General features: G+C 53.4%; 8 protein-coding genes across 8 annotated transcripts; 2 read left to right on the top strand and 6 right to left on the bottom strand.

Annotated features, from left to right (window-relative positions):
• Positions 1-498: 498 nt before the first annotated feature.
• M409DRAFT_60753 (uncharacterized protein) lies at positions 499-4,533 on the bottom strand (the record flags this gene model as incomplete). The annotated part of the gene is made up of 1 exon (XM_033814566.1): positions 499-4,533. One exon carries the CDS (start codon positions 4,531-4,533, stop codon positions 499-501), a length of 4,035 nt encoding a protein of 1,344 aa, XP_033660430.1.
• Positions 4,534-5,704: 1,171 nt separating this feature from the next.
• M409DRAFT_60752 (uncharacterized protein) lies at positions 5,705-6,943 on the bottom strand (the record flags this gene model as incomplete). The annotated part of the gene is made up of 2 exons (XM_033814565.1): positions 5,705-6,718; positions 6,788-6,943. The coding sequence occupies 2 exons, from the start codon at positions 6,941-6,943 to the stop codon at positions 5,705-5,707; spliced, it is 1,170 nt and encodes a 389-aa protein (XP_033660429.1).
• A 453-nt stretch (positions 6,944-7,396) lies between these two features.
• On the bottom strand, positions 7,397-9,701 carry M409DRAFT_60751 (uncharacterized protein; the record flags this gene model as incomplete). Its single annotated transcript, XM_033814564.1, has 2 exons — positions 7,397-9,148; positions 9,279-9,701. The coding sequence occupies 2 exons, from the start codon at positions 9,699-9,701 to the stop codon at positions 7,397-7,399; spliced, it is 2,175 nt and encodes a 724-aa protein (XP_033660428.1).
• An 877-nt stretch (positions 9,702-10,578) lies between these two features.
• On the top strand, positions 10,579-11,699 carry M409DRAFT_60750 (uncharacterized protein; the record flags this gene model as incomplete). Its single annotated transcript, XM_033814563.1, has 3 exons — positions 10,579-10,698; positions 10,748-11,619; positions 11,675-11,699. 3 exons carry the CDS (start codon positions 10,579-10,581, stop codon positions 11,697-11,699), a joined length of 1,017 nt encoding a protein of 338 aa, XP_033660427.1.
• A 217-nt stretch (positions 11,700-11,916) lies between these two features.
• M409DRAFT_30012 (uncharacterized protein) lies at positions 11,917-12,853 on the bottom strand (the record flags this gene model as incomplete). Its single annotated transcript, XM_033809717.1, has 3 exons — positions 11,917-12,117; positions 12,170-12,577; positions 12,635-12,853. The coding sequence occupies 3 exons, from the start codon at positions 12,851-12,853 to the stop codon at positions 11,917-11,919; spliced, it is 828 nt and encodes a 275-aa protein (XP_033660426.1).
• A 727-nt stretch (positions 12,854-13,580) lies between these two features.
• Positions 13,581-14,627, top strand: M409DRAFT_70975 (uncharacterized protein; the record flags this gene model as incomplete). Its single annotated transcript, XM_033818991.1, has 2 exons — positions 13,581-13,616; positions 13,671-14,627. The coding sequence occupies 2 exons, from the start codon at positions 13,581-13,583 to the stop codon at positions 14,625-14,627; spliced, it is 993 nt and encodes a 330-aa protein (XP_033660425.1).
• A 120-nt stretch (positions 14,628-14,747) lies between these two features.
• On the bottom strand, positions 14,748-17,577 carry M409DRAFT_60747 (uncharacterized protein; the record flags this gene model as incomplete). The annotated part of the gene is made up of 3 exons (XM_033814562.1): positions 14,748-16,753; positions 16,810-16,880; positions 16,919-17,577. The coding sequence occupies 3 exons, from the start codon at positions 17,575-17,577 to the stop codon at positions 14,748-14,750; spliced, it is 2,736 nt and encodes a 911-aa protein (XP_033660424.1).
• A 1,978-nt stretch (positions 17,578-19,555) lies between these two features.
• M409DRAFT_30009 (uncharacterized protein) lies at positions 19,556-25,656 on the bottom strand (the record flags this gene model as incomplete). Its single annotated transcript, XM_033809716.1, has 2 exons — positions 19,556-25,574; positions 25,634-25,656. 2 exons carry the CDS (start codon positions 25,654-25,656, stop codon positions 19,556-19,558), a joined length of 6,042 nt encoding a protein of 2,013 aa, XP_033660423.1.
• Positions 25,657-26,014: the final 358 nt, after the last annotated feature.

Below are 26,014 nucleotides of genomic sequence, written 5' to 3'. Positions count from 1 at the left end.
TGGCGGTTCCATCGAGCGGCAAGACGAGGACAAGTACGCAGTAGGATCGTTCGATCGACGGAGAGCAACGAGAAACTCGAGTACAAGCAAAATATTTAGTGATTTGATCGTATCATTCCAGTGCCTTGCTATGTACATCGTGGGGAAATCGCACAACTATCCCCATCGCTAACGAACTGTCTAAGCAATCCGAAATATCATCAGGAGCATAGTGACTTCTTACGACGTCGAGGGATGGAGCATACATTATTGAGCGCCACGACGAGGGTGAGTAGTAGGGTCGTTCGATCGATGAAGAACAAACAACGATCTCAAAGCGAAAGTGTTTCGGAGATTTATTTAATCATATCATTCCAGTGCCATGTACATCGTATCGTGATTCCTAAACTCATCAGATCTATCTATTCTTTCTCCAAACAACGGACGCAAGAAAAACCAAACCCAGCCTCGCAGAAGGGGTATCGCCAACCAAAAACCACCCGAAAACATGAAATCACATCAGCCCTCCACCCCATCATAATCTTCATCCCGATCCTCCCCCCTCGCAACCCTCCCTAACCTCTCCCTCACCTTCTCATCCCTCTCCATCTCCTGCCAAGCCTCCAACTCGCCCTTCATCCCAAACCACAACCCCTCCCTCATCAACCGCCTCTTCACACTAAGATACACCAATTCGGCCGTCGCGAGCACCACAAACGCCACCAGCATCGTCAACCACCAATTCGCATCCTTGCCAAAGGTATCGCTAAACCCACCTTTGACATCGTAGGGCGAGAGGTTGTTCATATAAATCGCCGACATGAAGCCATTCCACGCGAACCACCCTGCGACGGTGATGAAGAAGGAAATCCCCACGATGAGCGTTTTGTAGTGCGTCTCGATCATGAAGAGTTTCCAGTTCGTCCAGATGATTCCGAGCGTGAAGGCGAGGTCTCCCAGGGCGAAGAGGCCGTTGTCGCCCATGACGTTGAAGTGTCCGTACGAGGCCCAGATAATGTACCAGACGGCGATGCCGCAGCCCGCGCCGTGGATCATCCAGGCCACGTACATTTTGAGGTTTAGGCCTTGGTTTTGTTGGCCGTACACATAGAGTTCGGGGACGGCCAGGAGGGTATCGGGACGCAGGTCAATTTCAAATATGCCTGGCACTATAACGCATAGGCTGGTAAAGAGGGTATTGAGGACTGTCAGGGACCAAGATTCGTACAGAGAAGTTCCAGTGAAGCCATTGTAGCGCTGGTAAAGCGCCTGCATCATGTAGAAAAACATCTCCTTCCAGAAAGTTAAAAGAACGAATTTGGAAGTTCGGACATACTGATATCGACCGTGGACGAGGATCAGGCGTTGAAGGAAGCGGAATTGAGCGATGCTGTAGTCGGCTACGCGGGCGGCTTGTAGTCCTTCTTTGCCCGATATCCCGATTCCTACATGGGCTGATTGTATCATGGCGATGTCGTTGGCTCCGTCACCTATAGCGAGCGTGAGAGCGGGGAGACGAGATCGAATGCCCTTGACAATTTCGGCTTTTTGTGAAGGACTCGCCCGGCACACGATGAATGAGTCGACGTTGGCGATGAGGACTGTGTAGAATATGTGGCGCAGGTCGGGCTGCGCGGTGACGATGGATAGAGTGTGTCCGTCGATGACCACCACTCTATGCGTGTCATCATCGTTTACAATCTCGCTCATCTGGCCGGGGAGGTCGCCTTTTGTTGAATCGAGGATATAGATCAGGGATGACGGCTGGCATATTTGCGCGGAGTGCGCGATATTGATGGCTGTCTCCCGCTTATCGCCTGTGAGCATCCAGATACGAATGTTCGCTCGTCGTAGTCGATCAATCGTCTCTGGCACTCCCTTCTGAAGCTTGTCCTCGATAGCTGAAGCGCCTAGAAGATCAAATCCTTGTTCAATCATTTCACCAGCAGCTTCGATCCGTTCCTGTCGATGGACAAGAGAAGTGGTGGCTTCTTGATACACTTTCTTCCAACTTGCATACTCTTCTTCGTCGAGGTACTTGTGCGCGTAAAGCAGCGTTCGTAAGCCCTCCGTGGCAAAGTCGTCGATGTGTTTGAAGCATCGGGTGAAGAGTGTAGAGTCATCAGCATTCTCGAATCGTTTCAAGTCGTTCTGCAAGCTGTGTCGAACGACATGATCCATGCCAGGCACCTCAAGCGTGACTCTGCTGATGCCAAAAGAAGGGCGAATATCCATTGAACTCCTACCGCGAATCCCCAAGCTTGGTCTGGCTCCGAGGCTGTTTCGCGCTTCGTGCTGTTCACTCTTGCGTTGCTTGCGACGTCCGATATCCATGCTACGTCGAACCTCTTGTGACTTCCTCGCTGCCAACTCGTTCTGTCGCAGACGAGGAATGATGGCGCTGTCTGCACCTTTGCAAATGAACCAGATGCGGCCGCCGGGGCAGCGCACGACGATCGACATTCGTTTACGCTTGCTGCTGAACTCGATGACTTCCAGAATTTCATAGCTCTCCGTCTCCTCGCCGACGTTCAGGTCAATACGCTGCGAGGAGCGTTGGATGAGAAGGAAGTCCATATCCTGGGCAGCACGCACAAGCGCCAATTCGTCAGGCGATGAAGCTTGAAAGTCGATCTTGCCGTCGTTGACTTCCGGCAAAGCGGTATGGCAGATGGCAAGGCCAAGTATGAACTCGCGAGCTTTCCTTGCTACTGTAGATGTCGGATCGTGCTTCATGAAGTCGAGCAGCTCCTTCGTTGTTCGTTGGGTCTGGGTCGAACGTGTGCGATTGAGAGATGGGCGAGAAAGGGCCTGGGACACTCGAGGTTGTGAACGCTCACGAGTTGGAGTCGGAACTTCAATCTCTTCAACCACAACACCCACAGCATCAGGGGACGGGCTTCCTGCTTTGTCTTTGGATGCCTCCTCTGACATCTTGACGACATGCTTTAAATCAGCCTCGTCGTGCTTGGACGCTTCACCTTCACCACCAGAGTCTTTGCCATGCATCCAAACAACACCGCCCAAGCTCATGCCTCGGAAACGCATAACATTCTCGGTCAGCGTCCCAGTCTTGTCCGACAAAACATAGCTGACCTGGCCCAAGTTCTCCAAGATCGTATTGGTATTGCAAATCATCGGCGTGTTCGAATCCTCATCATACATCTCAACATCGCTCTGCACCATGAGCATCTGCCCGATCTTCACGATCTCCAAGCTCACGTACAGTGCTAACGGGATGACGTTATTGAACATGATCAGGAAGCCCACGATGATCTGCTTGAACTGTGGAGCGGCGTCTTGCAAGTACCAGGTGCTATCCTCGAAGTCATCGTGCCACATGAGGTAGCCGGCTGAAAATCCGACGGAGAGGATCACGACGTAGAAGATAAGGGTTAATACGACCTGATTGGCATATTTCTCCAATCGCGGCTTCTTTGCCTTGGGGTGGTGGTTGGCGTTCATTCGAATCTTGCATTCCTCGCCCGAATTGATCACAAGGCCGATGGCGTAGTCAGTGTTCCGCAAGATGCTTCCTCGAAACACTACCTCATTCAATGTGAGTGGTAGAGTCTCGTCCCCAATCGTCACTCTGCCATTGAAGTCGTAGAGATCCTTGTTTGGGTCCTCGAGTACGAACTCAGCATGGCAGTTCTTCAAGTCGCTCAGATTACGGCATGTTCGAGAAAGCGAAGGCAAAGCTTGCTTGCTCTTGAGATTTGTCTCTCCATCCAGCGCCATGGTCTCGATATAGGCGACGCCATTCTCTCCGTCTGCGTAGAGCAGAGCAATGTCTGCAGGGACGGGCTCATCTCGCTTCAGCTTGATGATGTCTCCAACTTTGACGCTATGCCATTTGGTCTTGGCCCACTTGATCTCATCGTCTTGATCGAGCTCTTTCTCTTCCACGGTCTCAGCATTCGCAGCCTTGCCTTTCCATCGTAGAACTGAGAACTCGGAGAATGCCGACACAGCTCTTTCCAAGCGCCTCGTAGCCACTGGCTCATCGCTGACATGATCGCTCGACCGAAGGACTGTCGCCAAAAGGTTGTTCTCAATGTTATCCATTCGATGCCGGCAGTAGTCATCGTAGCCCTCTTTGATGACAGTCAAGAGGATGAAAAATGTGAGCGGTAGGATGGTCGTATAGTTTCCGGTTGTAGACAGTCCCGGGATTGTCTGGGGCACACCGATGCATATGAAGAAGACATTATGCAGGCGCGTGCATTGGAAGATCAGCTGTCTCGGCAGGAAGTCCCAGAAGGTGTATCGTGAGGACCGTATCGTGTTCGATATATATCCATGGCCGCGACGCTCGTCGATGAGATGCTCTTGATGTAATGCTCGCAGCGGGACATGTCGGCCCTCTTTGGAGGGAGGGAGCGGTTTCTGGCGCAGAACCAGCTCTACGAAATATCTCTGGTATATGAGCTCTGCCGGTTGCTGAACCCGCTGCGCAAACCAGCTCTCTTGCTCATCGTTGATGGACAGCCAAAGTCGTCGTCGTCGTCGTGCGGTGGCGCCACTATCGCCATCGTCATTCGCACGGTTCATCTTTCAGTCTCAACGGCCACCCGCCGGCTCGAGGTCCTGTGTCGAGGTCTAGACGGACTGCATTCCGTAGGCGGCGGCAAGTGTTCTCCAGGAACGACAGAAATCCGTGACAAGTCACAGCGTAAACGAATGAGAAGATCAACAGGCAGCAAACGACGAACAAGAAGGCGACAACCAGGCCGCGGAACGAAGGTGGTGGTGGTGGTGGTGTTCACAACAAGCGATGGGTGCTTGATCGGTGATGCGTCCGCATCCTCCAAGCACTCCGCAACGTTGCGATTCGTCGGCTCCAATTGGCCCTTGGCGCCTTCTGCATGCGACATCCTCCTCGTGAGTACGTGAGAATCAAAAATAAACCGTTCACTTCGTGTCACTTATCACATGAATATGTCCAGGCCTTCGTCATCTCAACAGGTTTGGTAACACAGCTCTTTCATTCACTCGAAAGGACTGTCATGGCTTGGCACTTCGCTTGGAGGTGGGGAGAGACATCCCCAGATCCCCAGCCACCAGCTTTTGTAGCTGGGACGCTACATAGAACGACTGGAGATACTGCTACAGTGGAGCGTTCATTCTGATATCTTGCCTTGAATGGTAGGAGGAGATCGCGAGTTGAAAACCCCGTGTAAGATTGCTCTCCAGTCGTCTTGACTGCGGGGCCTTTTTTGTGGCTGCTGCGAGGCATCCGTTATCTGCTGGGCAGCTGGAGAGGCAGTACTCGGAACCGTTACGCCAGGATGAGCAAGAAGGCCAGCCTGCTGTGGACCATTTGCTTGCTGCGAGCCATTTCCAGCCTAAGCTCCACCCCCTGACGACGCACTGCTCGCCGCCTGCGATGTGTTAGTCGTCGCTTGGCTCCCACGTCGGTGCGCGTTTGCCGTTTGCCCTCTGCTATGAATTTGCAATCTGCAGAATTGGAACTTGCTGAGGAGAATTCTGTGGAGCAGCAGAGAACACCGACGAGGGTGCTGAAGCAGATCTGATATGCACAACAGACTCGCGCACCCCTTGAGCAGCTAACTTCGCGCGGTGACGGAGGTCTCATCACCTGGGCTTGATACGATCATCGACGCAACAGAAAGTCCGTTCGCGGCTTCGCTGGAGGTTCCAAATGCTTCGGAACAGGATCAAGTCATAAGTCCAATAACTCCCAGAAGTTCTGGGTTGCGAGTTAGTAGAAGTCATCCGAGTCGAAACCTGTGTTTCTATTTCTCGGCTGAGGACGTCTTCGCTGCGCGTTGCGGGTTCTCCGAATCGCACCTTGACATTTCGGGCATGCATTCATCTGACAGCCCGGACACTGCAGTAAATAGGTCCAGAGGTCGCCGCACTCGGGGCAGTTTGTACGGCCGTGAATCTTCGGCCACCAGCCGTCATGGCAGCAAGCCGATGAATTGTTATGACTTGTACCTTCACGAGATGCATCGAATTGCGAGCCCCATTGCTGTCGTTCCCTAGCCTGCTCCTGTCGACGTCTACGTTCTTCTGCTCGTCGGGCTTGCGATGCCTCGGATGCTTGACGAGCCAACTTCTCCCACTGCTCTCGTTCTTGCTGTTGAACTCGGGCAATCCTGTCTCTCTCCACTCGTTCCCTTTCAGCCCTTTCCGCGGCTTCTCTGGCCTGGATGATGTTCGAAAGTGCCTTTATCCTCCTGTCATCCAACATATCTGCGTCATCCACCTCCCTCATCGCTGTTGCGAGTAGGCTCTCCTCTTTCATCACCTCCGTCCTCTTCTTTTCCAGTCGCCTTTCCTTCATGTCTTTTTCAATTCTCCTTTCTTGTTTTGCTCTGTCTTTACGACATACTTCCTCCTCGCTGTCTTCTACCGTCTTGTACAGTGATGACAACAAACAGGTTGTCCAACTATTCTTCCTAGCTTCTGCCGCGGCTTCTGCCGCGGTGATACTGTCCAAATTCTTGATATCCTGCACTAAGCTCTGCATGACGCTTTGCATCTGGCGAATCGACGATTCAAATGCCTTTCTTTTGACCTGCCATACCTCGTTGCGCTCTTGCTTCGATTTCTGAAGGATGATGATCTGACTCGCTTCGTTCAGGCGCCCCGATTGTGGATTTGGAACAGCGGGCGTACGTGGCGCTTGTGTATTTCCGATAGACGGATAGATGAGGTCGTATGCACTCCGTCTGCTTTCATCGTTCAAGGTGTCGTAGGCTTGTTGGAGCTTCAATCGTCAACTCCCGCACAGAAGAGGCATATAAGCTTTTCATTGAGCTTGCTAACGGTAACATACCAGTTGGAATTCAGCAGTAGCATTCTGCTTCTTACTGCGGTCGGGATGGCGCTTCAGCGCTAGTCTTCTGTAGGATGCTACGATCACCCCAGGCGCGGCATCTTGATCCACTTCAAGGATCATGTAATAATCCTCGATGATCTCTGGTGGCGCCATGGTTCGTGGACACTATGATAGTCTTGCGAGCAACTGGCGGTAGCTGATATCTGCTGCGGTGATAAGTGGAATTGGGACTTGCAGTATGCGGCACGGCTGGAACAGGCCAACTGCAGCTCGGATTGATCGTTCGAGTTCCTGTGCGTAGGCGCTGCAGGTTCAGCGCCTACGCAGAACCGCCCTTCGAAGGGCGTCAAGTCGCATTAAATTTATGGGAAAGAGTCGCATCTTTGCGCACACCGATCAAAGAAAGAAGATGTGTTCCTGGTATTCCATGCATTAGCCAGCCTCGCTCGGTCGTCCTTTGGGGAGACTTTCGTGCAGTGACCCGCGTGGACCCTCATTTCCCGAAACATGTGTCGAAGCCCAGAGACTATAAGCACCAGTCCCATCTCGCAAAAGTCAGCCATCGTTGCATGACAGCATGGGCGCCATTTGTCCATCTCAGACTGCTCATCTTAGCTCAAAGCTTTCCACAACAAGCTTCTTCTCCCTCTTCACATGAAACGCTTCGCCATCCATCATGCCATGCACGTAAGCTTCCCCGACGAACTCATAGTACTCATCGACAACTTTGCCATTCTTCAGAACGGTCGTATCCCCATTCTGAGCATGTATGACAACATCGCGGTGATGGCGATGTGGAATGTTCGTTGGACAGTCGGGGTGCTGGCATCTCGTTCGCTGCTTCGTCGCTGGCACGCCCCCGATGTACTTCCTCAAGACGACTGGTACGCTGCAGCCATAGAGAATGCAGATCAGGTCGCCTTTCTTGGTGTTGATTGGGACCAGAGCCAAAGCGTTTGGCATGTTGGTCAGGACGACAAGCCTTCGTGACCATACCATGCACTGCACCCTTTCGAGGAACTCTCTCACCGCAGAAGGGCAGTCGTACATTATGATCTCGCTGGTATTGAGGTCTCCACGTGCAGGCTTGCGCGTGAAAGCGTCTCGACACACGCGGCGCCAATGTGAAGGTGGTCGTTGGCCATAAGCGTTTCGATTTCCCACCAGCGTGCGCCAGAAACTGTCTGGCGGCAGTGTGGAAACATCATCCCAGCCTCCTGCCGCCATCCACTCTGATGGAACAATGCCGGCTGCTGCGGGCGATTTCTTCTCAAAGACTGAATCAAGTACGAAACCTTTGACGTTCAGTGCCCTCTCATGGTCTGCTTTAGGCGACCAATCTGCCTGCAAACTACTCGAAGCCCGATACAGCTTGCTCCCAATTCCAGGCTCTCCGACAAGAGGATCCGCATTGACTCTTCGGTGGACCCTCTTCACACCTGGTGAGAAGGCACCTTTTGATAACGGTGGTGCCCAGGAAGGTAAATGGCAGTCATCCGGGGCCCAGGGACGACAGATCATATCCAATGATCTCGACTTCCGCACCGTGAACTCCAAGAAATCTTTACAGACCTGAAAGACATCCTTCTTGTAATCGACAATGATCCGTCTGTTCTTCAAAGAATTCATGAGCATCTGCGTGGCGATCTTCTTCTTGGAGATATCGCTGTCGTGTCCTTGGGTACTGAGTCGGCGCATGTGGACTCGATGTTCGACCATTCGTTCGGGTATTAAGTGCTGTGGCTTGCTTTCGACATCGTCCTGGAATGTCACGGGCCTCTGCAAGGGCTTCTCTCCGTTGGTAACGAGCCTGCTGGGACCAGCAGACTCAGCTGTGCCGTTTTGGTCAGATATCGAATCTTTCCTGTTTCTGGAGGCTTGTGTAGGAGATCCGGTTGGCGAAGTTACTGCAGATGGGGGAGGATTTCGAGGCCTTAGGCCCATGACCTGTGTTGCGTTCTTGGCCACGGGATGTGCATCGTTGGCCAGCCAAAGGACCGCATACAGTATGTCGTGCGGATCCGAAGCCTCAAATGCGGACATTGAGGACATCACTGCTTCGAGTGAGAAGAGATGCTCCATGATCTTGCCTTGCTCCGACTTTCGAAAGAGATTGTCGGAGGCAAATACTAACCTCACCGCACCAAGTTCACTGAGATCGCCGAGGTAGTCAGGATGATTGCGGTGCGCGGCTGACTCCCTGAACAGCTGCCGCAATTCGTACTTCTTGTAGGCGAACAACGATATCACATCCGCGAAATCTCTCCAAGAGACATCTTCTCCGCAGTATCGGGTGGCCTCTTTAGCAAGGGCGATCTCTTGGATGATCCATCGTCGGTTGAACCAAGGTCGCCGCATCTACTCCGACAAAGCCGCTTAGTCTTGCGACGCAAAGGAGTCTTGGACCAGGCTGTCAAAGTCGTCCAAGACATTTCCGGATGAATTTGATCGCCTGCGCACTGCCATCTTCTTCCTCTCCTAGCCACACAGCCACACTTTTAGCCCTGCTGTATATCAGTGACATCTGCAAGATCTGGACTGTCTTCTCATCGTCATCAGCCTGATTGATGCATAGTGCATCGACCCAGAAGAATCTCGGCTCTCGCTCATCGCGAAGGTGCCGGAGTGCGCAATCCAGGTTTGTTTTGATGCGTATGAAATACGACTGACTCCATGCCAATATCTTAATAAACTTGGTGGCGTTGTCCTTATGCCCCCGGTGGTACGAGAGGGCCTCATAAGGCTCAGGATCCTTGACGGCATTCTCATCTAGGCTTCCTCGACTTTGACGTATCCATCGGATCTCGAGGTTGGCTTCGAGATCTGTCCCACGATGTCCCGGTAAAAGCTTGAGGAGACGGATGCAGCCATGGCGTATCGGCGTGTGTTCCGAGTATCTGTATTCCTGCATGGCGGTCCAGTTGTCGGCTCACAGCTTGGCAAGACTTATTGCTCCTCGAACGGATTGAAAAAGAAGTAGGCCTTGGAGCAGAGGGGGCGCCTCTCATGCCGAGCCGCATGGACAAGGACGGGATCGTGCCCTAGCCGACTCCATCGCCAATGGCACGATCGAGAGCGGACTTCCATCGGGACGTGGACGCTATGCCGCTATCATCGGCAGACCTGATCGGCCAGACCATGCCGTGGGGGCCAAAATGGCAGGCACCGTGTCACCGAGTGCATTTCAGCTGGTAGGGGTAGCGTCCAGCTTGCGCCATTCATGCAGAGCGGCTGCATGAAGCAAATCGGGCATTTGAGCCGTTCCAGCTGCGTTGTGTCAAGGGTGGGAGAGAAGAATGGTGTTGCGGGCAAATAGGCTGCATGGTACAAAGTGATAGATCAGGATGCTGGCCCTGGCCCTGACAGACCGCCCCTGAAGACGTGCAGTCAACTTATCCTTCACTCATTAACTCCACGCTAGACCCTAAGTATTCTAGCCGGCGGTTGCACATCAGTCGACAAAAGAGGTGGGACGAAAACCCCGACCATCCTTATCAAAATCCGCAGGGCCGCCTTCGCGCATCGACAGACCGACATCGTCATCAAAAGCGATACTTGAGAATATCCCTTCAAGCATTTGCCATTCAGATCTGAAAGCTGCGCCATGGCTACCATGGATCTCACTACGCCTGGCAATTCCGCACCACGTGGATGGCTTGGTGATCTTCACGCGAATGCGAACAAGGCAGTGCAGTGCCCAACAAGTAGAAGTACAAGACATACCATCGTTCAGGTTGAGGACTGATCTTCGCAGCACTCTCCCTTACTTGTGAACATACTCTTCCGCGATGTACGGCTCGACAAGTACAACATCAAGCTCAAGCGAACTGGCGCCACGGAAACGGGCCATCAAGGCTCATCGCAAGTCTCGGCGCGGATGCTTCACCTGCAAAGGTCGCAAAGTGAAGGTGACGGTCAAAGCACGACGTTGGACTTCAGTGGACTGATTTTATATAGTGTTGCGAAAGCCGCCCGCAGTGCACCAACTGCCTCAAGACCGGGCTCACCTGCGTGTATCCCGACGAAGAGGCGAAGGTGATATCCACGAAAATCGGCAAGATCCAGTATCAGTCTCGTGGATTCAGTCTTCGTGACATGAGGTTCTTTCACGACTTCATGACGGCCAGCTTTCCTCATTTGCCATTGAATGGCGAACATGCCTGGAAGAACGATATTCCAATTTTTGCCCAGGAGCATGATTTCCTGATGCATGCTATACTGGCTCTCGGTGCCTCTCACCTTCATGCGCGGACCAACCTTGACCTGAAAAAGGCAGTCGAAAGACACAGAGCCGTAGCAATGCGTGGTCTCACCGATATCCATTGTGAAGACGCTGGCCAGTCTCGGACAGACAATGATCACAGAATGACCAAGCTCAATGCCCAGCTTGCGACTGCATATGCACTCACATTCTGTTCGTCGTACATGGGAGACTCTCTGAGTTTGCTCTTGGTCTTGGTTCGGAGCTGTGCTTCCTTCTCGATGCAAATTATGAACTCTGGCTTCTCGTCACCCCTTTTCCCTGGGGGTGGTCGCACGATTAGCTCAGATGATCATGCAAAGGTCATGCGCGAGCGCCTCTCTGACGCACCGCCATTGACCAATGTATCACGAGTCGAAAGCACCAAAGCAAGTCTGGATAAAGTTGCCAGCGTTTGCACCTTCACATCCACCGAGTTGGCTATTTGGACGCACATGAGTCAGATCCTCGAGAAGATCAACAACCCATTCGAGTCTTATTGCCATCTGATCGCTATTTACGACGCATTCACAAGAATGTCTGCGGCCGACTTTGCCCGCTTTGCAGATATCTCAAACTTCAGTAGCAGGTCCTTGCAGGCACATTTCCTGGCAATTGAGAAGCTCTTGAAACCATGGCTACAGCTCGAATTGCCATTCGGGCGGTTGAGCAATAACCATGGGCAACACGATCCAGTAGCTCTAATAGCTTCAGCGACCATCGATCCGGCTTCAGAGGCTACCCCAGGAAGTGTATCAAATCCACATGCGATCGAGAATACAATGTCCAAACGTCAATCGACATAAGCTGGAATATTCTAGTCTGCATATTAACACCAATCGGCCGTGCCCCAACACCGACGAGCTGACTATATAAAACTCGCAATCTAGCTCATCTCGGCATCCCGTACCTCTATGTTCTCACTGTTCTCGGCCTCTTGGAGATAATGTGGCGGATAGACAAGCGCAAGTCCGCAGACGGCAACGGCCATAGGGAGTGCCTCAATCACGTAAAATGGCCACTCGTGCTCGAAGAGGTATCCGTCAACGCCCATGGCGAATTCAATCAGGCGGTATACGCATCGTAACTGGATGCAGGTCGTAAGCGTTGAACTTGGCCTCAAAGACGTGGAGACTTACGAGTATCATCAGGCTACTCCAGAAGGCTGATCGAAACCCTGGCAGCCAGTGCACGTTTCTCTTTGCAGCGAAAGGCAAGCGAGCCCCTGCGAAGTTGACGATGATGGCAATGAAGAAGACCAGCGTCACCGTCTGCGCCGCAAGCCCGCCCGTGATGATGTGCGAGCCTACATCCGCTTGCGAGCCCTCCCATTCAACACCAGCAGCGATCGAGGTTCCGCTCACTTGGACGAGCAGCGTGACGATGTCGCAAGTGACAAAGATAAGTGCGATCCGCCGCACTGGTATGCCGAAGATACGTCTCTTCTTGGATACGGCGGCCATAATACGACCACATATCAAGTAAATCCCGCCCGCGATCCACAGCGGCGCTAGGACGATAAGTGATTGTTGTGCGGCGAAGAGTCCCTGGTTCAAAGGTCAGCAGATCTACTGGCAATTGTGATCAACACCATGAAGACAAACCACGTCGGTCGTGCGGTCGTGTGCTGCTGCACGCACGGCAAAGCCTGCCACTTCCCAGAGCACTCCGATCAGCTCAACCCAATAGAACTTCTTCAAGCCGCCTTGCCAGGCACGAAAGCTGATGCCGACTCCAAGAAGCCCAAAGAAGGCAGAGAAGAAGGCTGCTGCGCCGGTGTTGGGGTAGTAGAACCAAGCGCTGTCGTCTGGAAGAGGCGCCATTGTCATGAGATTGCGAAATACGAGGGTAGACGGTGTTCAGAGGTGAATGTTAGATCTTGATTGAAGCATAACGAGGAAACACTGCTCCTTTTGAATACACGCCAAGTTGAAATTCGCATCTCTGAGCGATATGTGCGACTTGTGCGAGACGTTCAGCCTCGTTGCGTAAACAGAATATCTTCGCTTAGCATATTGCTTCGATGCGCATTCGCATCAGGGGACCCGCAGCGAATCATAGTAGCATCGCTTTCCCATGCGAGGAGAGACTTGGCGAAAAGCACAGCCTGGATTGACATCTGGTTCTAGGCGACGACTTTCTCTCAGCTCTCCGATGCATTCCTATTCTGTGCGTATCTCTGCTGCCTTCAGTGTTGTCGTCCTTAGGCATTGCCACCCATGTCCTCTTTGCCGAAAGTGGAGGCACGTGCATCGCAATGGCCAAGAGAGAGCTTCCCCAACGTTCGCCACCACGTCATCTTCAGCCTCGACATAGACCTGCTCTGGCAGCACTCTGTCAGCGCTGTACATACACAGACACAGGGGGACTCTGGGGCCTACCTGCGTGAATTGTTTCGAATCGGTGTATTTCCAGGATTTCCAGGACGTATCTACGCCTATCATCAAATATCTAGACCCGAGCTATACTATCTACTCTCAGCCTTATCGAACGAGAAGCAAGAACAATACAACAGCTATTCAAGCGTTGTTCAAAGAAGTTCTCACCGAAATGTTGGAAGCCATCCGAACGAACCTCCCGCTCGAGGTAAGACCAAATCCTCCCTCCCTCCCTCACCCACTGAAACCAATATCTTCACAGAGTCTGTCCAACATATCATCCATCCTCGGTCCCATCGGACTTCTCGCCCTCGCAGACCTCAGCACCGTCCCTTTACGAACAACCCTGACTGGAACTTCCTCATGGCTGGACATCTTCATTCTGGCTCCCGGCCTGCACAGGCAAGCCACTGCTCCGGATCTGACCAAGGGCGAGTACCCAGCCTGTGCGGCTATGACGACCGGGTATGTCTTTCGTGTTGAGAATCCGGCGACGGTACACTACCTTCAGCGAGTTGGGAAGACGGGACATGTTACGACTTTATTCGTGACTTCTTCACAGGAAACAGGAGCCAGGGTTTCGGGTTCTGGATTGGCGTATGTGTCGGCTCTCTTGCTCTCTGTTAGCATACCTGGAATTGTGGTGCTCGTTGGAGACATCGTAACTACCGCTGTTATCGGTCTGTTGATTTTGTCCCGCCTCATCAACGTCTCCATCATCCGTCGCCGCGCACAGCTAGGTTGGTTCGGCGCCCTGGAGCCAGGCGTCCAAAGTGATCTCCTCGTTCTCCTCAGTCAGGATCGATGGTTCAGAATCCAAGGCGCAACAGACGACGTCAAAGCTATAACGTCCGGGGCCTGGCTGCGAGACGCCACATTCCTTCAGTCTTCACTGGTGAGCTTCGCAACGCTTCTGGTCTACATCAGCGCTGCCATGTCCCTCAACGCAACACCAGCAGGCAAACTCGCCCTCTTACTTCTCTTCACCGGGAACGCTGCTCTACTCGGTCTCACGAACGAATCCACCAAAACACTCACCATGTTCAATCGCACCATCAGCATCAAGCACGCACCGAGACCCTACGACCGCCGTCTCGACCTGACCAAAGAACTCGTGCAAGAATTTAAACGCACAGACTGCTTCGTCGCCATGGGCATGATCCAACCCGAAAAGGAGAAAGAGCTTCAGAAATCATATAAAGGTGCCGTGATGATGTAAAAAGCCTGCTTTGAGGATTATGATTACTGCCACGCCTCCACTGCAATCCTATAGTATCATATTGGATCTAAGTATACATCTGTGTTTTCATCAAGGGCCGTACAGCAGAGCAATTCGAAATCAATGACCATGACGGCTCCCCCTCCTCGTGCTCATGTACATCTCCAGAGCACTCCCGTTGCTGCTCGAGGCCGTGTGGCTGGTCGCTGTGGTCGCTGCACTCCTCCTCGCGACCCGTGACTCCCACGCCATCGGACCCGCTTTCGGGCTCTCAGGTTCCAGCAGACTGGGGATTGTTCCGTTCAGAGCGCCGTTTGTGCGAAGTACCGCCATGAGTGCTGCGGAAAGGAGAGCGTTCTGCTTCTCGAGTGCTTCGAGGCGGGCATCCATTCGTGCGGCGGCTCGGTTCGAGGATCTGTTGGCGTGTTTGCTTTGCTGCGTGACGACGTGGGGGTACTTCTCCTTGTCCTTCTTCGAGGAGGTGGATGAAATTGGCGATACGTCGTGTGACGGGACGGTAGGGAGATCTTTGCAAACGACCTTGGCCTTGCTGTTCGCTTTGCTTGTCTTCTCGGATCCAGAAGCTGGTGGCGTTGGTGGCAAGGCCCGAGTCGGCGGCGGTGATGGCAAAGGGGGAACGTCGTCTTCTTCTCGCTCGTAGCCTGGGCTCTTCGACCTCGGCGATGAATGGACGCTGTTCTGATTGCTGTTGTTGACACTCGTTCGACTTCGTCTTTGAATTGCGGACCGTGAATACGATGCCGAGCGAGGTCGAGGGGCATACGTCTTCCCTTCCTTGAGAATGAGCTTTGTTGGCTTTGGTGAAGGCTTGGTCTTTGGCACTGGCACTTCTTCTGCAACCATCATTACCGGGCTGAAGTTCATGCCCGACTCAGAGTTTCTTTCTTCGGCAGTCTGTGCTGTTGGTGAGATTGGCGTGTAATTCATCCTGTCATCCTCATCGGTTGTCCGGGACGGCACTGGCGACACCGGCGTCTGAGTAGACTGCGTAACCTTCTTCCAGCTAGCTACACTCGACGCACTGGCATGACTGGCCGCAGATGGCGCTCTCAGTGGCGGCGGACGTAAGTCTGGAATGGTGATCTGTGGTCTGATCTTCTTCTGTCGTTGGCGAGTTGCCTGTGCTGGTGCGTGAACGACAGAGTCGATGGTCCTGCTCACACTTGGTCGATCACGCAGCTTGCGGGCTCGAACACGTTCTTCTCGCTCCTTGCGGTTCAAGGGATCGATCCGCCGGCGAGGGCTGGAGTTCTTGTTGCGAGACTTGGGCCTCTTGATGGGGCCAGTGCATTCCGTGGTGACGGTGGCTTTTATGGGTTCCATGCCGAAGTCAAAGTCGCTTGCGGACTTGATGCTGGGTGCAATCTTTGGGGTGGCCCTTCGCTCAGAGCCATGGCTGGCGATGATGCTTTCGATCGTCCTTGGGTCCCGCCTGAGTCTGAGAGGGCTGCGGGGTGGCGGTGGGCCAGGACTATCGGAGAAGCTTCGTGGTGGGCCAAGGGTCGATGCGATGCTCGATGCTCTCTGCATGAGGACAGGATAGCTTCCAAGTCGGCGAGGCACTGGTTGCTTGATTTCGACTTCCTTCTCTGGGCTCGGATGCTTGACTGGAAACTCCTCTCTTGGCAACGAGATCTTCGGCGTCAATGGTTCGGCCCCTGGAGTTGCTTGACCTGATAGTGCTCGAGCAGTATCATAAGACTGTCTGCCGACTGGATCGTCGACAAGCTCAGTGGAGTAAGACTCTGCCATGGACCCTGACTCAGGTTGTGGAGTCGGAGGGTTGGATGCCGCAGGCCTGATCGGGGTCGGGAATCTTCGCGATAGCCTGCTGGCGACCTCTTCATAAGACGTTGCAGGTCGAATTTCGTCTGAGATCGCAGGGTCGTCTTGATACTGCTGCTTATTCAAAGCATGGAGGTAGCTGTCGAGGATGTCACTGTTGTTGGAATCCTCATGAAAGCAGATCGACACCCTCGAGTCCAGTATGTCCGGGCTGAGATATGATGAAGTCGAAGGTCCAGCCATGTCTGAGACAGCATTGTCTTGTTCGATGACATCTGAGAGTTTCGGTGATGATAGTCGCAGGGCCAAGTACGGTTTGCCTGGTCAACGACATCAGCATCCCACCGACATTGAACTGGCTACCACAACCACGTACCTGTCCAGGAGACTTTTTGCTCCACACAATCCAGGAGAAGCCCACCCTCATCCCTGAGAACGCCATTCAATCTGGAAATCCTTGTCAGCATTCGATTTTGACAGCTCACGATACATCAACCAACCTATCACTAGCACTCTGAACAGGCGTCACATCTCGCTTCTGGCCTCGCTTGAGAAATCTAAAAGCATTCTTGCCGCTGACCGATCGCTTCGGAGGCTCAACCTTGCTCGGCCTACGATGCGGCGCCGTCGGCCCAGTCGTCCTCAAGAAGAACGCCAGATCATAAGACTTGGCACTGTGAGGAAGATTGACCAAGCTCGACTGGGTGATCATATCGTCGTCCCTCTTCGAAGAATTGGAATACGGAGCCTGAGTGGTACAGTCGTAGTTCATCGACCATGAATCCTCCCTGGACAGCGGCACAGTCGTCGACGACCAATAATGCTCGTCGGTAGTAGTAGTGGAAGCACTCTCAAACCGCTGCTGAATGGAGTCCTCGCGGAGGATAGTCGAGCTGGCCTTGCGGATCCTCTCCCGCTCATAGGCATTCGAGGAGGATGACGAGGAGGGAGCCTGACCCATATTGACACAATAGCCTGGTTCGGCGCCAATGGTCATGCCTGTAGGGGCGCCGAACATGTCGGGAAGGCCAGGAGATTGCGAGGAGGGGTCGGTAGCTGTTATCTCCCACGCGCGCGGTGTGTGGTTGGCGAAGGTCGGCACGTTCGCTTTTCGCCGCTGCTGCTGCACCGCGGACAGCTGCATTGGACACGAGCTGTGTGCGTGGCCGGCTGTTGCGATGGATTTGACTGGATCTGCCACTCCGGAAGGGCAGAATGAGGGGTGCGGCCCTTTGTTGCCTGTGCGCGTGCTTCAGATAAATCGTCACCTGACTTGGGGGAACCATGCCAACTCACGGGTGTCGCAGAGAGCTGGTCCTTTCAGGCAGCTGAGGGTGGCGCTGGGCGAGAATGTGCTGCGTCGATCATCTGGGTGCTGCAGCAGTGGTGGTAGCTGTTGTCATCCTCGAGGAAGACAAGAGCTGAAAGAGAGGTCCCGAGGGACGAAAAGCAAGATAAGAGAAAAGGGTAGCAAACAAGAATAGAGAAGAGAGATCGGTGTGGTCCAGGAAGCGGAACGATAATCAAGCTTCGTCGTTGAGGTCGAACAGAAAGGCCCCCTGCAGGTAGTGGTGTATTTGAAGAACGCAAAGTTCCTCCACGAACACAACCAGCAGGTACAGCAAGAGCCCAGATAATAACACCCAGTCTCTTGCCTTCCCTCGCACACAACGAACAAGCAACAAATCTTCTGAAAAGAAAACACAACTCTCACAAAGACATGCCGCAAGGAGACAGACGACGAGACCGCCAGCGTCGACGCCCTGGCAGAGGCACTGTACCACCGAAGCAAGAAGGCAGCCAGCAGCACACAGCAGATTTTGGTCTTGCCTTGTGCCGCCGCGGCAGTGCGATTCACTGGACCGATGCACAAAGATGAGAATGTGATGCCGCCGGCGGGCGACGCTCAGACTCTCTCAGCTGGCAAGAGGAAACCCGATGACGAGCTCGGGATCCGTGTGCCGTGGTACGCCACCAGGTGATTGATTGTCTTAGACAGCGTGATGACCGGGGTGTTGGGAGTGGGAATTCTTGTAAGGCCCGGCCGTTGCTCAGCGCGGGAAAGGCTGTGGCTCCGATCTCTTTTACTCCCTGATATCACGACAGCATCAGCTCTCAATATTCAACTCCCTTCATTCATCAAAGTCAGCGAGATTCCATCGCAAAAATCTCACCACGCACCACAGCATCCATGCAATGCAAGGTCCAATTCTCGTCGCCCAGCATCTCACGTCACACAACTAGCAGCACGCATGAAACCAGCCGGCATCACCACATCCATCCTCTGTGCGACGTACCCGCTGCCGTACAACCTCGCACCCAATTTGCAGCACGCTTTTCGAATTCGACCCCGTGCAACTTGGGCGTCGAAAAGGGGGCGCTTGTCATGTCTACTCAACCCAGCATCGAACAATTGATGAAGCGTCAAAAAAGCCACTGCACCCACATAATGACACCTTGGTCTGATCGAGCGCAACGTCGAGCAGGACTCGAAACAAAGGCGGTGCCGCCTCATCTTATGATGAATGATGCCGCCACTGCTACTGTAACCGCGCGCATGGCAAGAGCCGTCGGCGGGTGATTTTGACAGTTCTCGAAAGGACTCTTGCATGGATTCAGAAATCTCGGGGCTGCATGAGGAATCGCACAGGCGCGCTCCGCGGCTGGGTCGGTTGTTGCACTGGGCGAGGGTTGCCTACAGATCTCTCATCTCTCGATCAAGAGAGGGATGAGGACCGACATACTGGCCTGGACGATTTGTCCAGTCACTTCACGTAGCTGCTACCGTACTTCACGAGTTTACTGCTTTCTGTCTATCCATTTCTTTCTGTTTCGAGGCCATGCCTCTATAACGTTGGCTGCAGGTGAGCTCCAGCTTTCAACCAAGTGTTCGGAATGTCGCTGTCTCCGCGAATGCATTGAAAGCTATGGCATCAGCTCAGCGATGGTGATCAGCTGCAGAGTTGAGGGATGGAAAGCTGACTTTGGTGACCATTCCTGACACTCAGAGGCCGAGCTCCACCATCGCGCCACCATCTGGCAACCCTGGGTTGAACCTGCATATGTAGGCAAGTTGCTTGATCTTTTCCAGCCAGCCGCTGTACCTGCTGAAAGGAGTCTCTTCATCGCGGAGGCGCTCGTGGCTTCTTTGGCATGAACGGACTGGCGGCAGCTGGTCTCTTCTTCGGCACGAAGGGCTTGGCTTGCTGCACCACCGCACCACGAGGTTTGGTTGCAGCGCCAGGCGCAGTGCCATTTGCACCCTCATCTCCCGTCGCAGATAAGGGTGTTTCAGCCCGCGAGCCAGACGCGCTGCGCGGACCGTTGGTGTTGCTGATTGGGGTCATAGCACGACCGTCAGCTGTCATGTTCGGAGTACCGTCGGCATCCTCCATGTCGACGTCGTCGGACGGCTTCTTCTCTGAAGATTCGCGGCTTGCAGCTTTCTTAGCCTTCAGTATATCTTCAAACTTGTACGTCACCCCGTCCATTCTGTCCGGATCAGCGGGCTCAGTCTTGACTTGAGGCTCTGTCTTGATATGGGGTTCTGCTTTCACGACAGGGGTTGGTGTAGGTTTCCTTGAACCATTTGCAGCAACACTTGCAGAAGATCGCCTCGACTCGGCTTCGTTGCTCATTTGTGCCACATGTGCGTTAACATCCAGCATGGAACGAGTGTTTGAGGAGTAGTTGCTCGCTGGGAATGCACTGGATGGCTTCTTCAGCATGCTCATGATTTCGCCAGTTGTGAGGCAGTCTCTGGCCTGCGCATCTTCCACCAGCTTCTTCCAGTATCGTCCACGTACCAGACTGTCGGAATTACCAAGCACCCACAAACTTGACTTTGCTCGTGTGAGACCGACGTTCATGCGACGAATGTCTTGCAAGAAACCAATGCCACCCGCTGGTGAGGCACGCACACAGGAGAAGATGATGACCTCACTCTCACGACCTTGGAAGGCATCTGTGGTGTTGAAGTCGATGATCTCCTCGACCTGGGACCCGTATTTGTCAGTGAAGCGTCTCTTGAGCTCCCGCAGCTGCGACTTGTACGGCGTGATGATGCCGATTTTGCCTGTGAAGTCGTAGTTGCTGTAGTCGGTCCTCAATCGGTCGAAGAGCGCCATCGCCACATCTATTTCCGGGATGTTGATGAGCGAGTGACCTTTTGGAGCAGACTGGTGTTGACCCCGAACGTCGTAGAAGCGGTATGGCGCAAGCAAAGCGCTGTCGTGCCACGGCTGCGTCCTCAGAGCAGCCATGCCGTTCCCGTCCTTGAGCAAGCCATCGTAGAACGTCCAGCTCGGGAATACACTGATATCGGGATGCATACGGTACTGCGTATCCAGTAGATGTACCTCATCGGGATTGTTGTTCTGCATTCGCACGAATAAGCTCTGCTCGTACTGGAACCGGGCAGCTTCTTTCGAAAAGACAGTGGGCGGAAGCTGTTTTGGATCGCCGACCATAATACACTTGATGCATCCGTACTTCAGTGGGATCAGCGAGCTCATCTCAACACACTGAGCTGCCTCGTCGATGATGACGGTTTCGAACTCGATGTTCAAGCTCTGGAACATGTCGTGTCCACTACCGCTTAGGGTGCCGCAAATGACATGTGCCTCGTCAAGCACAGCCTGCTGCGCTCTCTTGCGATTGAGTTCTTGCTCTCGGCCAGCGTTGCGTTCCTGGTCCTTGACGCTATCAATGCGTGTGCCAAGCTCAGCCTTCCGGCGCTTGACGGCGGAAATGCTGTCTTCCAGGTCCTTGCGCTGTGCCGGCTCGAGTTTGTTCTCTCTTTTGTCAGACGCATTCCGTCGATCATAGAGTTCTCGCAGCTTTGCGGAAACTTGCTCGTGCTCTTTGAAAATCTCAGCATTCTTTTCGCGCTGCTTCGTGTCCATCTGTGAGTTGCCCAGCTTCTTGGAAACCAGCTCATCGATCGTCACGTCCTGAACTTCGTGCTTGATGGCATCGCTGCGACCAATACGAACCACATTGATATTGTGGTGAGCACCTGATTTGGTCTTGACACCTTCCTTTAGACGCATAACCAGCTCGTCTACGGCAGCATTGCTAGGTGCGCAGACCAGGAGCTTCTTCGAGGGAGCATCTCCCAGAACATTAGTGTTGCCATTGGCCTTGGGCATCGAAATTCTGGTCGCTCCAACGGTGCTGCTGCCCAAAGTCTGGGAAAGCAATCCGCCAACGATCGCGACAATGGTCTTCGTCTTGCCAGATCCTGGCGGACCCTGAATCAAGGAGAAGCCTTCATTCTCGAGCGCTGCATTGATAGCTTCCGACTGAGCTTTATTCAGGTTGTAGACATCCTGCAGTTGCGAGATCTGCCGATCGCTGAACGTAATCCGCGGAGACGGCTTAGCTCTCACAATTTGATTGCAGAGATCATAGTACTGTAGACCTTTGAGTGCGCCGTATTCGCGTTCCAGTGGAGTGATGCTCTGAACCTTGAGCCCGTAGATGATGGTCTGCATTGTCAGTTGCGGAGCAAGCTTATTACTCGACATGAGCTGGTAGACGATCTCGAGGTGGGCCTTTTGTCGCTTCACACGGTAGATTCGTGCGAGACAGTTTGGCGATTCCGGTTGGTCTGCAGGTTTCTTGGCCTTCGAGAACAAAATTATGTCGCCCTCTTGAAGCGACAAGTCTCGATTGTCTTGATGGCTGATCATGCTGCTAATCTCGATGAATTGGTCCACATTGCTGCGGTTCTGGACTTTGATCTCATACGGCTTCGAACTGTTCTCCTCTCGCGACTTGACCATGCCCTGCCAAGCTTCGAGGAGGAGCAGCGGCTCGAACGTCTCTTGGTATGTGACAGGATTGGTGAACGAGTTGGCGACGGCGGAGAAGTCGTTCTCGTTCGATCGTGGAGGGAAGTCGCCTTCATGGAAGAAGTCCCATCCCAGTATCACCCGGTGAAGTGGCCCTAGATCGGGCGCGAGACGAGCACGCATGTCCTTAAAGGAGCGAGCGGATCTCTGAATGCGAGTTGGTCCTTTCTTGACCTCCGGCTTCAGACCAGTCGTGCCGCTGACATCCAACTGTGGGCGTTGGGCTTTCTTCGGCTTCTTGCTGTCGCCAAAGAGGTCGTCGTCGAGGTCTTCATCTTCATCTCCTTCTTCAGAGTCCAGGTCGGCATCATCAACCATGACAGTTTGCCCGGCAGTAGAATGATCTTTGCCGTAGTTTCCGATGCCAGCTACTCCACTGCCTGCGCCAAGATTAGCTTTGGCCAGAGCGGCTTGCTTTTGTTTCTCCTGCTCTGCCAGAGCCTGCTTTCGCTTGAGCAAGAAGTTCTTCTGGTCATCTTGCTGCTTTTGCGCTGCCCTCTGCGTTGCCAGGCTGGGCAGCTTTTGCATTGGTGCCTTGTTCTTGCGGTCTGCGGCACTGGACCATTTCTCGAGATCAATGACACCCCTTGGCTTCGCTGTGGTGATGGGTGTGGTGGAGCCGGATCGGCTCTCTCCGGGAGTAGCCCAGCCTTGCAATGAGCTTTGTTTCTTCCGAGGAGCACCGACAGACTCCAGGGAAGACGATAGAGCACCACCGAGGTGTTCTTCCAGTGCTCGCTGTAGCTCCGCCTTGTGCTGGTTTGTAAGTTTAGTCTTAACTTTGGCATCTCTGACCGATGCGCTGGTGACAATGTCTTCGACGTACTGCGCAGCACTAATCGAAACTTTGATGCCAACAGCGTGCAGTCGGGTCAGAATCTTGCCTGTCAGACTGACTGCCTTAGTGATGAGATAATCATCACGAAGTCTCAGCCACTTCGTGATGAACCTGAATGTGCTGCTGGGCTGTTGGAGAAGCTGCTTTCCCACGTCCAAGTCGCCTTGCTTGCTGTTGCTTTCAAGCGTACCGGCGATAATTGAGTACTGGTCGAAAGCAAAGTCAGCAAAGTCCATCGTCTCGCGACAGAAATCCTGCATGACAGTCTTATCATAGCCTTGACTACTCCAAGTTTCAGTCTGCTCGAAGATGGTCTCCAGCACACCCCAAGTTCGGACCCAGAACACACGAAGCGCAGATACATCGGCGTTGTTTGAGAGTGTCTTGGTTCGGAGTATGCCATCTTGAGAATCGCAAAGACAGCTGTAGATGTCCCTGCATAGCTTGAGTAGAACTATACAAGGCCCGAAGACCTTGGCATCAGACACAAGCTTGAGGGTGTTGGCCACAGCCGCAAGCGCCGTACCGAAGAATATCTGTACAACGTGCATGATACTGTCTCGTCTGCTGTCTTCCCCACTCAGCGTTTTGAGGAGACCCAGGGCAGAGTTGTGAAGCTGGTCGTTGCTGTTGAAGAGCAGAGACATGACCCCTCGAACTGCCGAAGCCTCCTGAAACAAGTCGACCAACTGATCGGGTTCGAACGAGTCAATGCGGTCCAGAAGGTCAGTGGTTATGTACCCATGCACTCTCTCCAGCGCGCTGTTCCAGGCTTCTGCTTGCTTGGGAGCGGACTTGACGATCTTGGCAGGAATCGTCTCCAGCTCGACGAGACCAGTAAGACCGGATAGTACGGACATGACGAGCACAGGATAGCCAGGCTTGATGTGCTGCATGCTGGTCTTCCATACCTTCTGACTGGTAACCCCAATCTCGTGGTCCAGATCCATCGTCTTTTCGATGACGCGGCGGTCTCTCTTCAAGCCCTTCACGTCCAGAGCGAGCACGTTCTCGACAATCTGCAGGCCGAGCATCTGAGTAGGCGTCACCTGCATCTCGGTCTTCGTCTCGATACCCTCAAGCTCCTCGAGGATAACGTCAATGTGGTCCTTCGCGACTGCTTCAACCAGGTGCGTATAAACGGGTCCACCCTCAACAACCTTAGCAACACGGTTGATGGCCTCCAGCAGGCAAGAGAGACCTATCTCCCACGTAACTCTACTCGTGGAATGTGGGTACTCCTCGCCCTGATACTTGTGCAAGAAGAGATCCAGTATTGTGCGCAACGGCTGCACCAGGTTGGCCGGCTTGATGCTGCTGGTGAATGCGTTGACCCACGCCATCTGCTGCTTGAGGTACTCGTACGGACCGTGTTGTCGCTCTTCTGGAACCTTCAACAGGCGCTCGAACCTAGGAGCCCTACAGATTGTATCCACGACATTCTGCGGGGACGCGGGACCCATAGCATCCCAGAAGTCATCAGGAGCAATCTCAAGCAACATCTTGTAAGTATTGAGTTGGTCGATGAAGTGCGACGCCTCGAGCTGAAAGTGTTCCAAGGACAGTGTATACAAGTTGATATCCATGGCACGGAGGTGATTCGTAATCAACGATTTGTCGAGCTTGGACACTATCATGCGAGTGGCCCGCCAAAATCGTGGCAAGAAGTCGAGTTCAAGCTGCGTGATGTGCACTCGTCCTGCTGCGGGTTGCAGAAAAGGCTTGACACTGTGCTCAAACTCATTGGCCAGTAGGGTGCGCTTGAGTTTGTTGCAATTGCGTTCAGCCCAGAGATAGCGATCTTGGTTGTCAGAGAAGAGAAAAGTAACCATGCCAGGGGGTACATTTGCCAAAGTCACCTTCTTCTTGGTTTGCACCAACCGAAAGGGCTTGTCAAAGACGGCCTTGAGCAGTTCTTCGCTATTCAGAAACGGCTTGCAATGCAACGCTTCGAACAGGGCATACACACCCTCATTGCCGGCATTGTTGATATTCCGCTCCTCGGGTGGCAGGTCCATAAGCGTCTCGGCGAGGTTGTTCAGACCTGCCACGATGCGATCGGTATTCAGCGAGTCAAACTTGTGCATGAATGCCTGGACGTCTTCGGGTGGATAATCGTTCTCCAGCTGCTCTCGTAACCACGTTCTCGAGCGGTGAAACTCTCGTATGCAAATGTCGCAGCGCCTCAACTGCTTTTGGAGATGTCGTTGCAACTTCTCCTGATATGGTCTGGCATCATCACCGTCAAACGCAATGATCTGACATGCCAACAGCGCCTTCTCTTTCCTCGCCACGGCCTCTTTTACTTGATCCAGTCTCAGCGCCTTCTCCTCTTCTGTCTCGTCGGGCTCGAGACCGCCAAAGTCTTCGTCGTAGTAGATGGCATTTTCGTCGTCCTTGGCTCGCGGACAGAACCAGTGGATGTCCTCGTCAAGGCTCGTGAGGTCCCTGGAAGGGTTTCTGTCAGCATTGCAATGAGTGTGCCAGGTACAAGTCAAAAGACTCACTCGACCTTCTGGACAAGGTCCATGGCTCATTAAGCGCCGGGCCACACAGGCCCGGCTAGAATGAATGTGTCGTTTGGGTCAAGCTCAGGGAGAAGTCATGAGGATTGGTCTGTGAGGAGGGGATGCTACGGCGGGCGGCGGCGTGGTTCGTAGTTGGCTGAGCCTCAGATAGCTCTCTAAGGGAAATGAGTTGATGCTGCCGCACCCAGTGCAACACGCGAGAAGACTTTCGAAGGCCAATCGCGGAGGGCAGTCGATAGTTCAGCGGCCGGAGGTGAAGAAGATGGTGACGTCGCTGATTAGGATCCAATGGCGGACAAAGCGAGTGAATGCTACACTTCAGCTTGTGACAGTCCCTCCAACGCCAGTGTCGAAATGCTG

Source organism: Zasmidium cellare (genome assembly GCF_010093935.1).
Source record: "Zasmidium cellare ATCC 36951 unplaced genomic scaffold M409scaffold_58, whole genome shotgun sequence".
NCBI classification, from domain to species: domain Eukaryota; kingdom Fungi; phylum Ascomycota; class Dothideomycetes; order Mycosphaerellales; family Mycosphaerellaceae; genus Zasmidium; species Zasmidium cellare.
The sequence above is the reverse complement of the archived record's forward strand: the minus strand, read 5'-3'. Positions and strand labels throughout refer to the sequence as shown.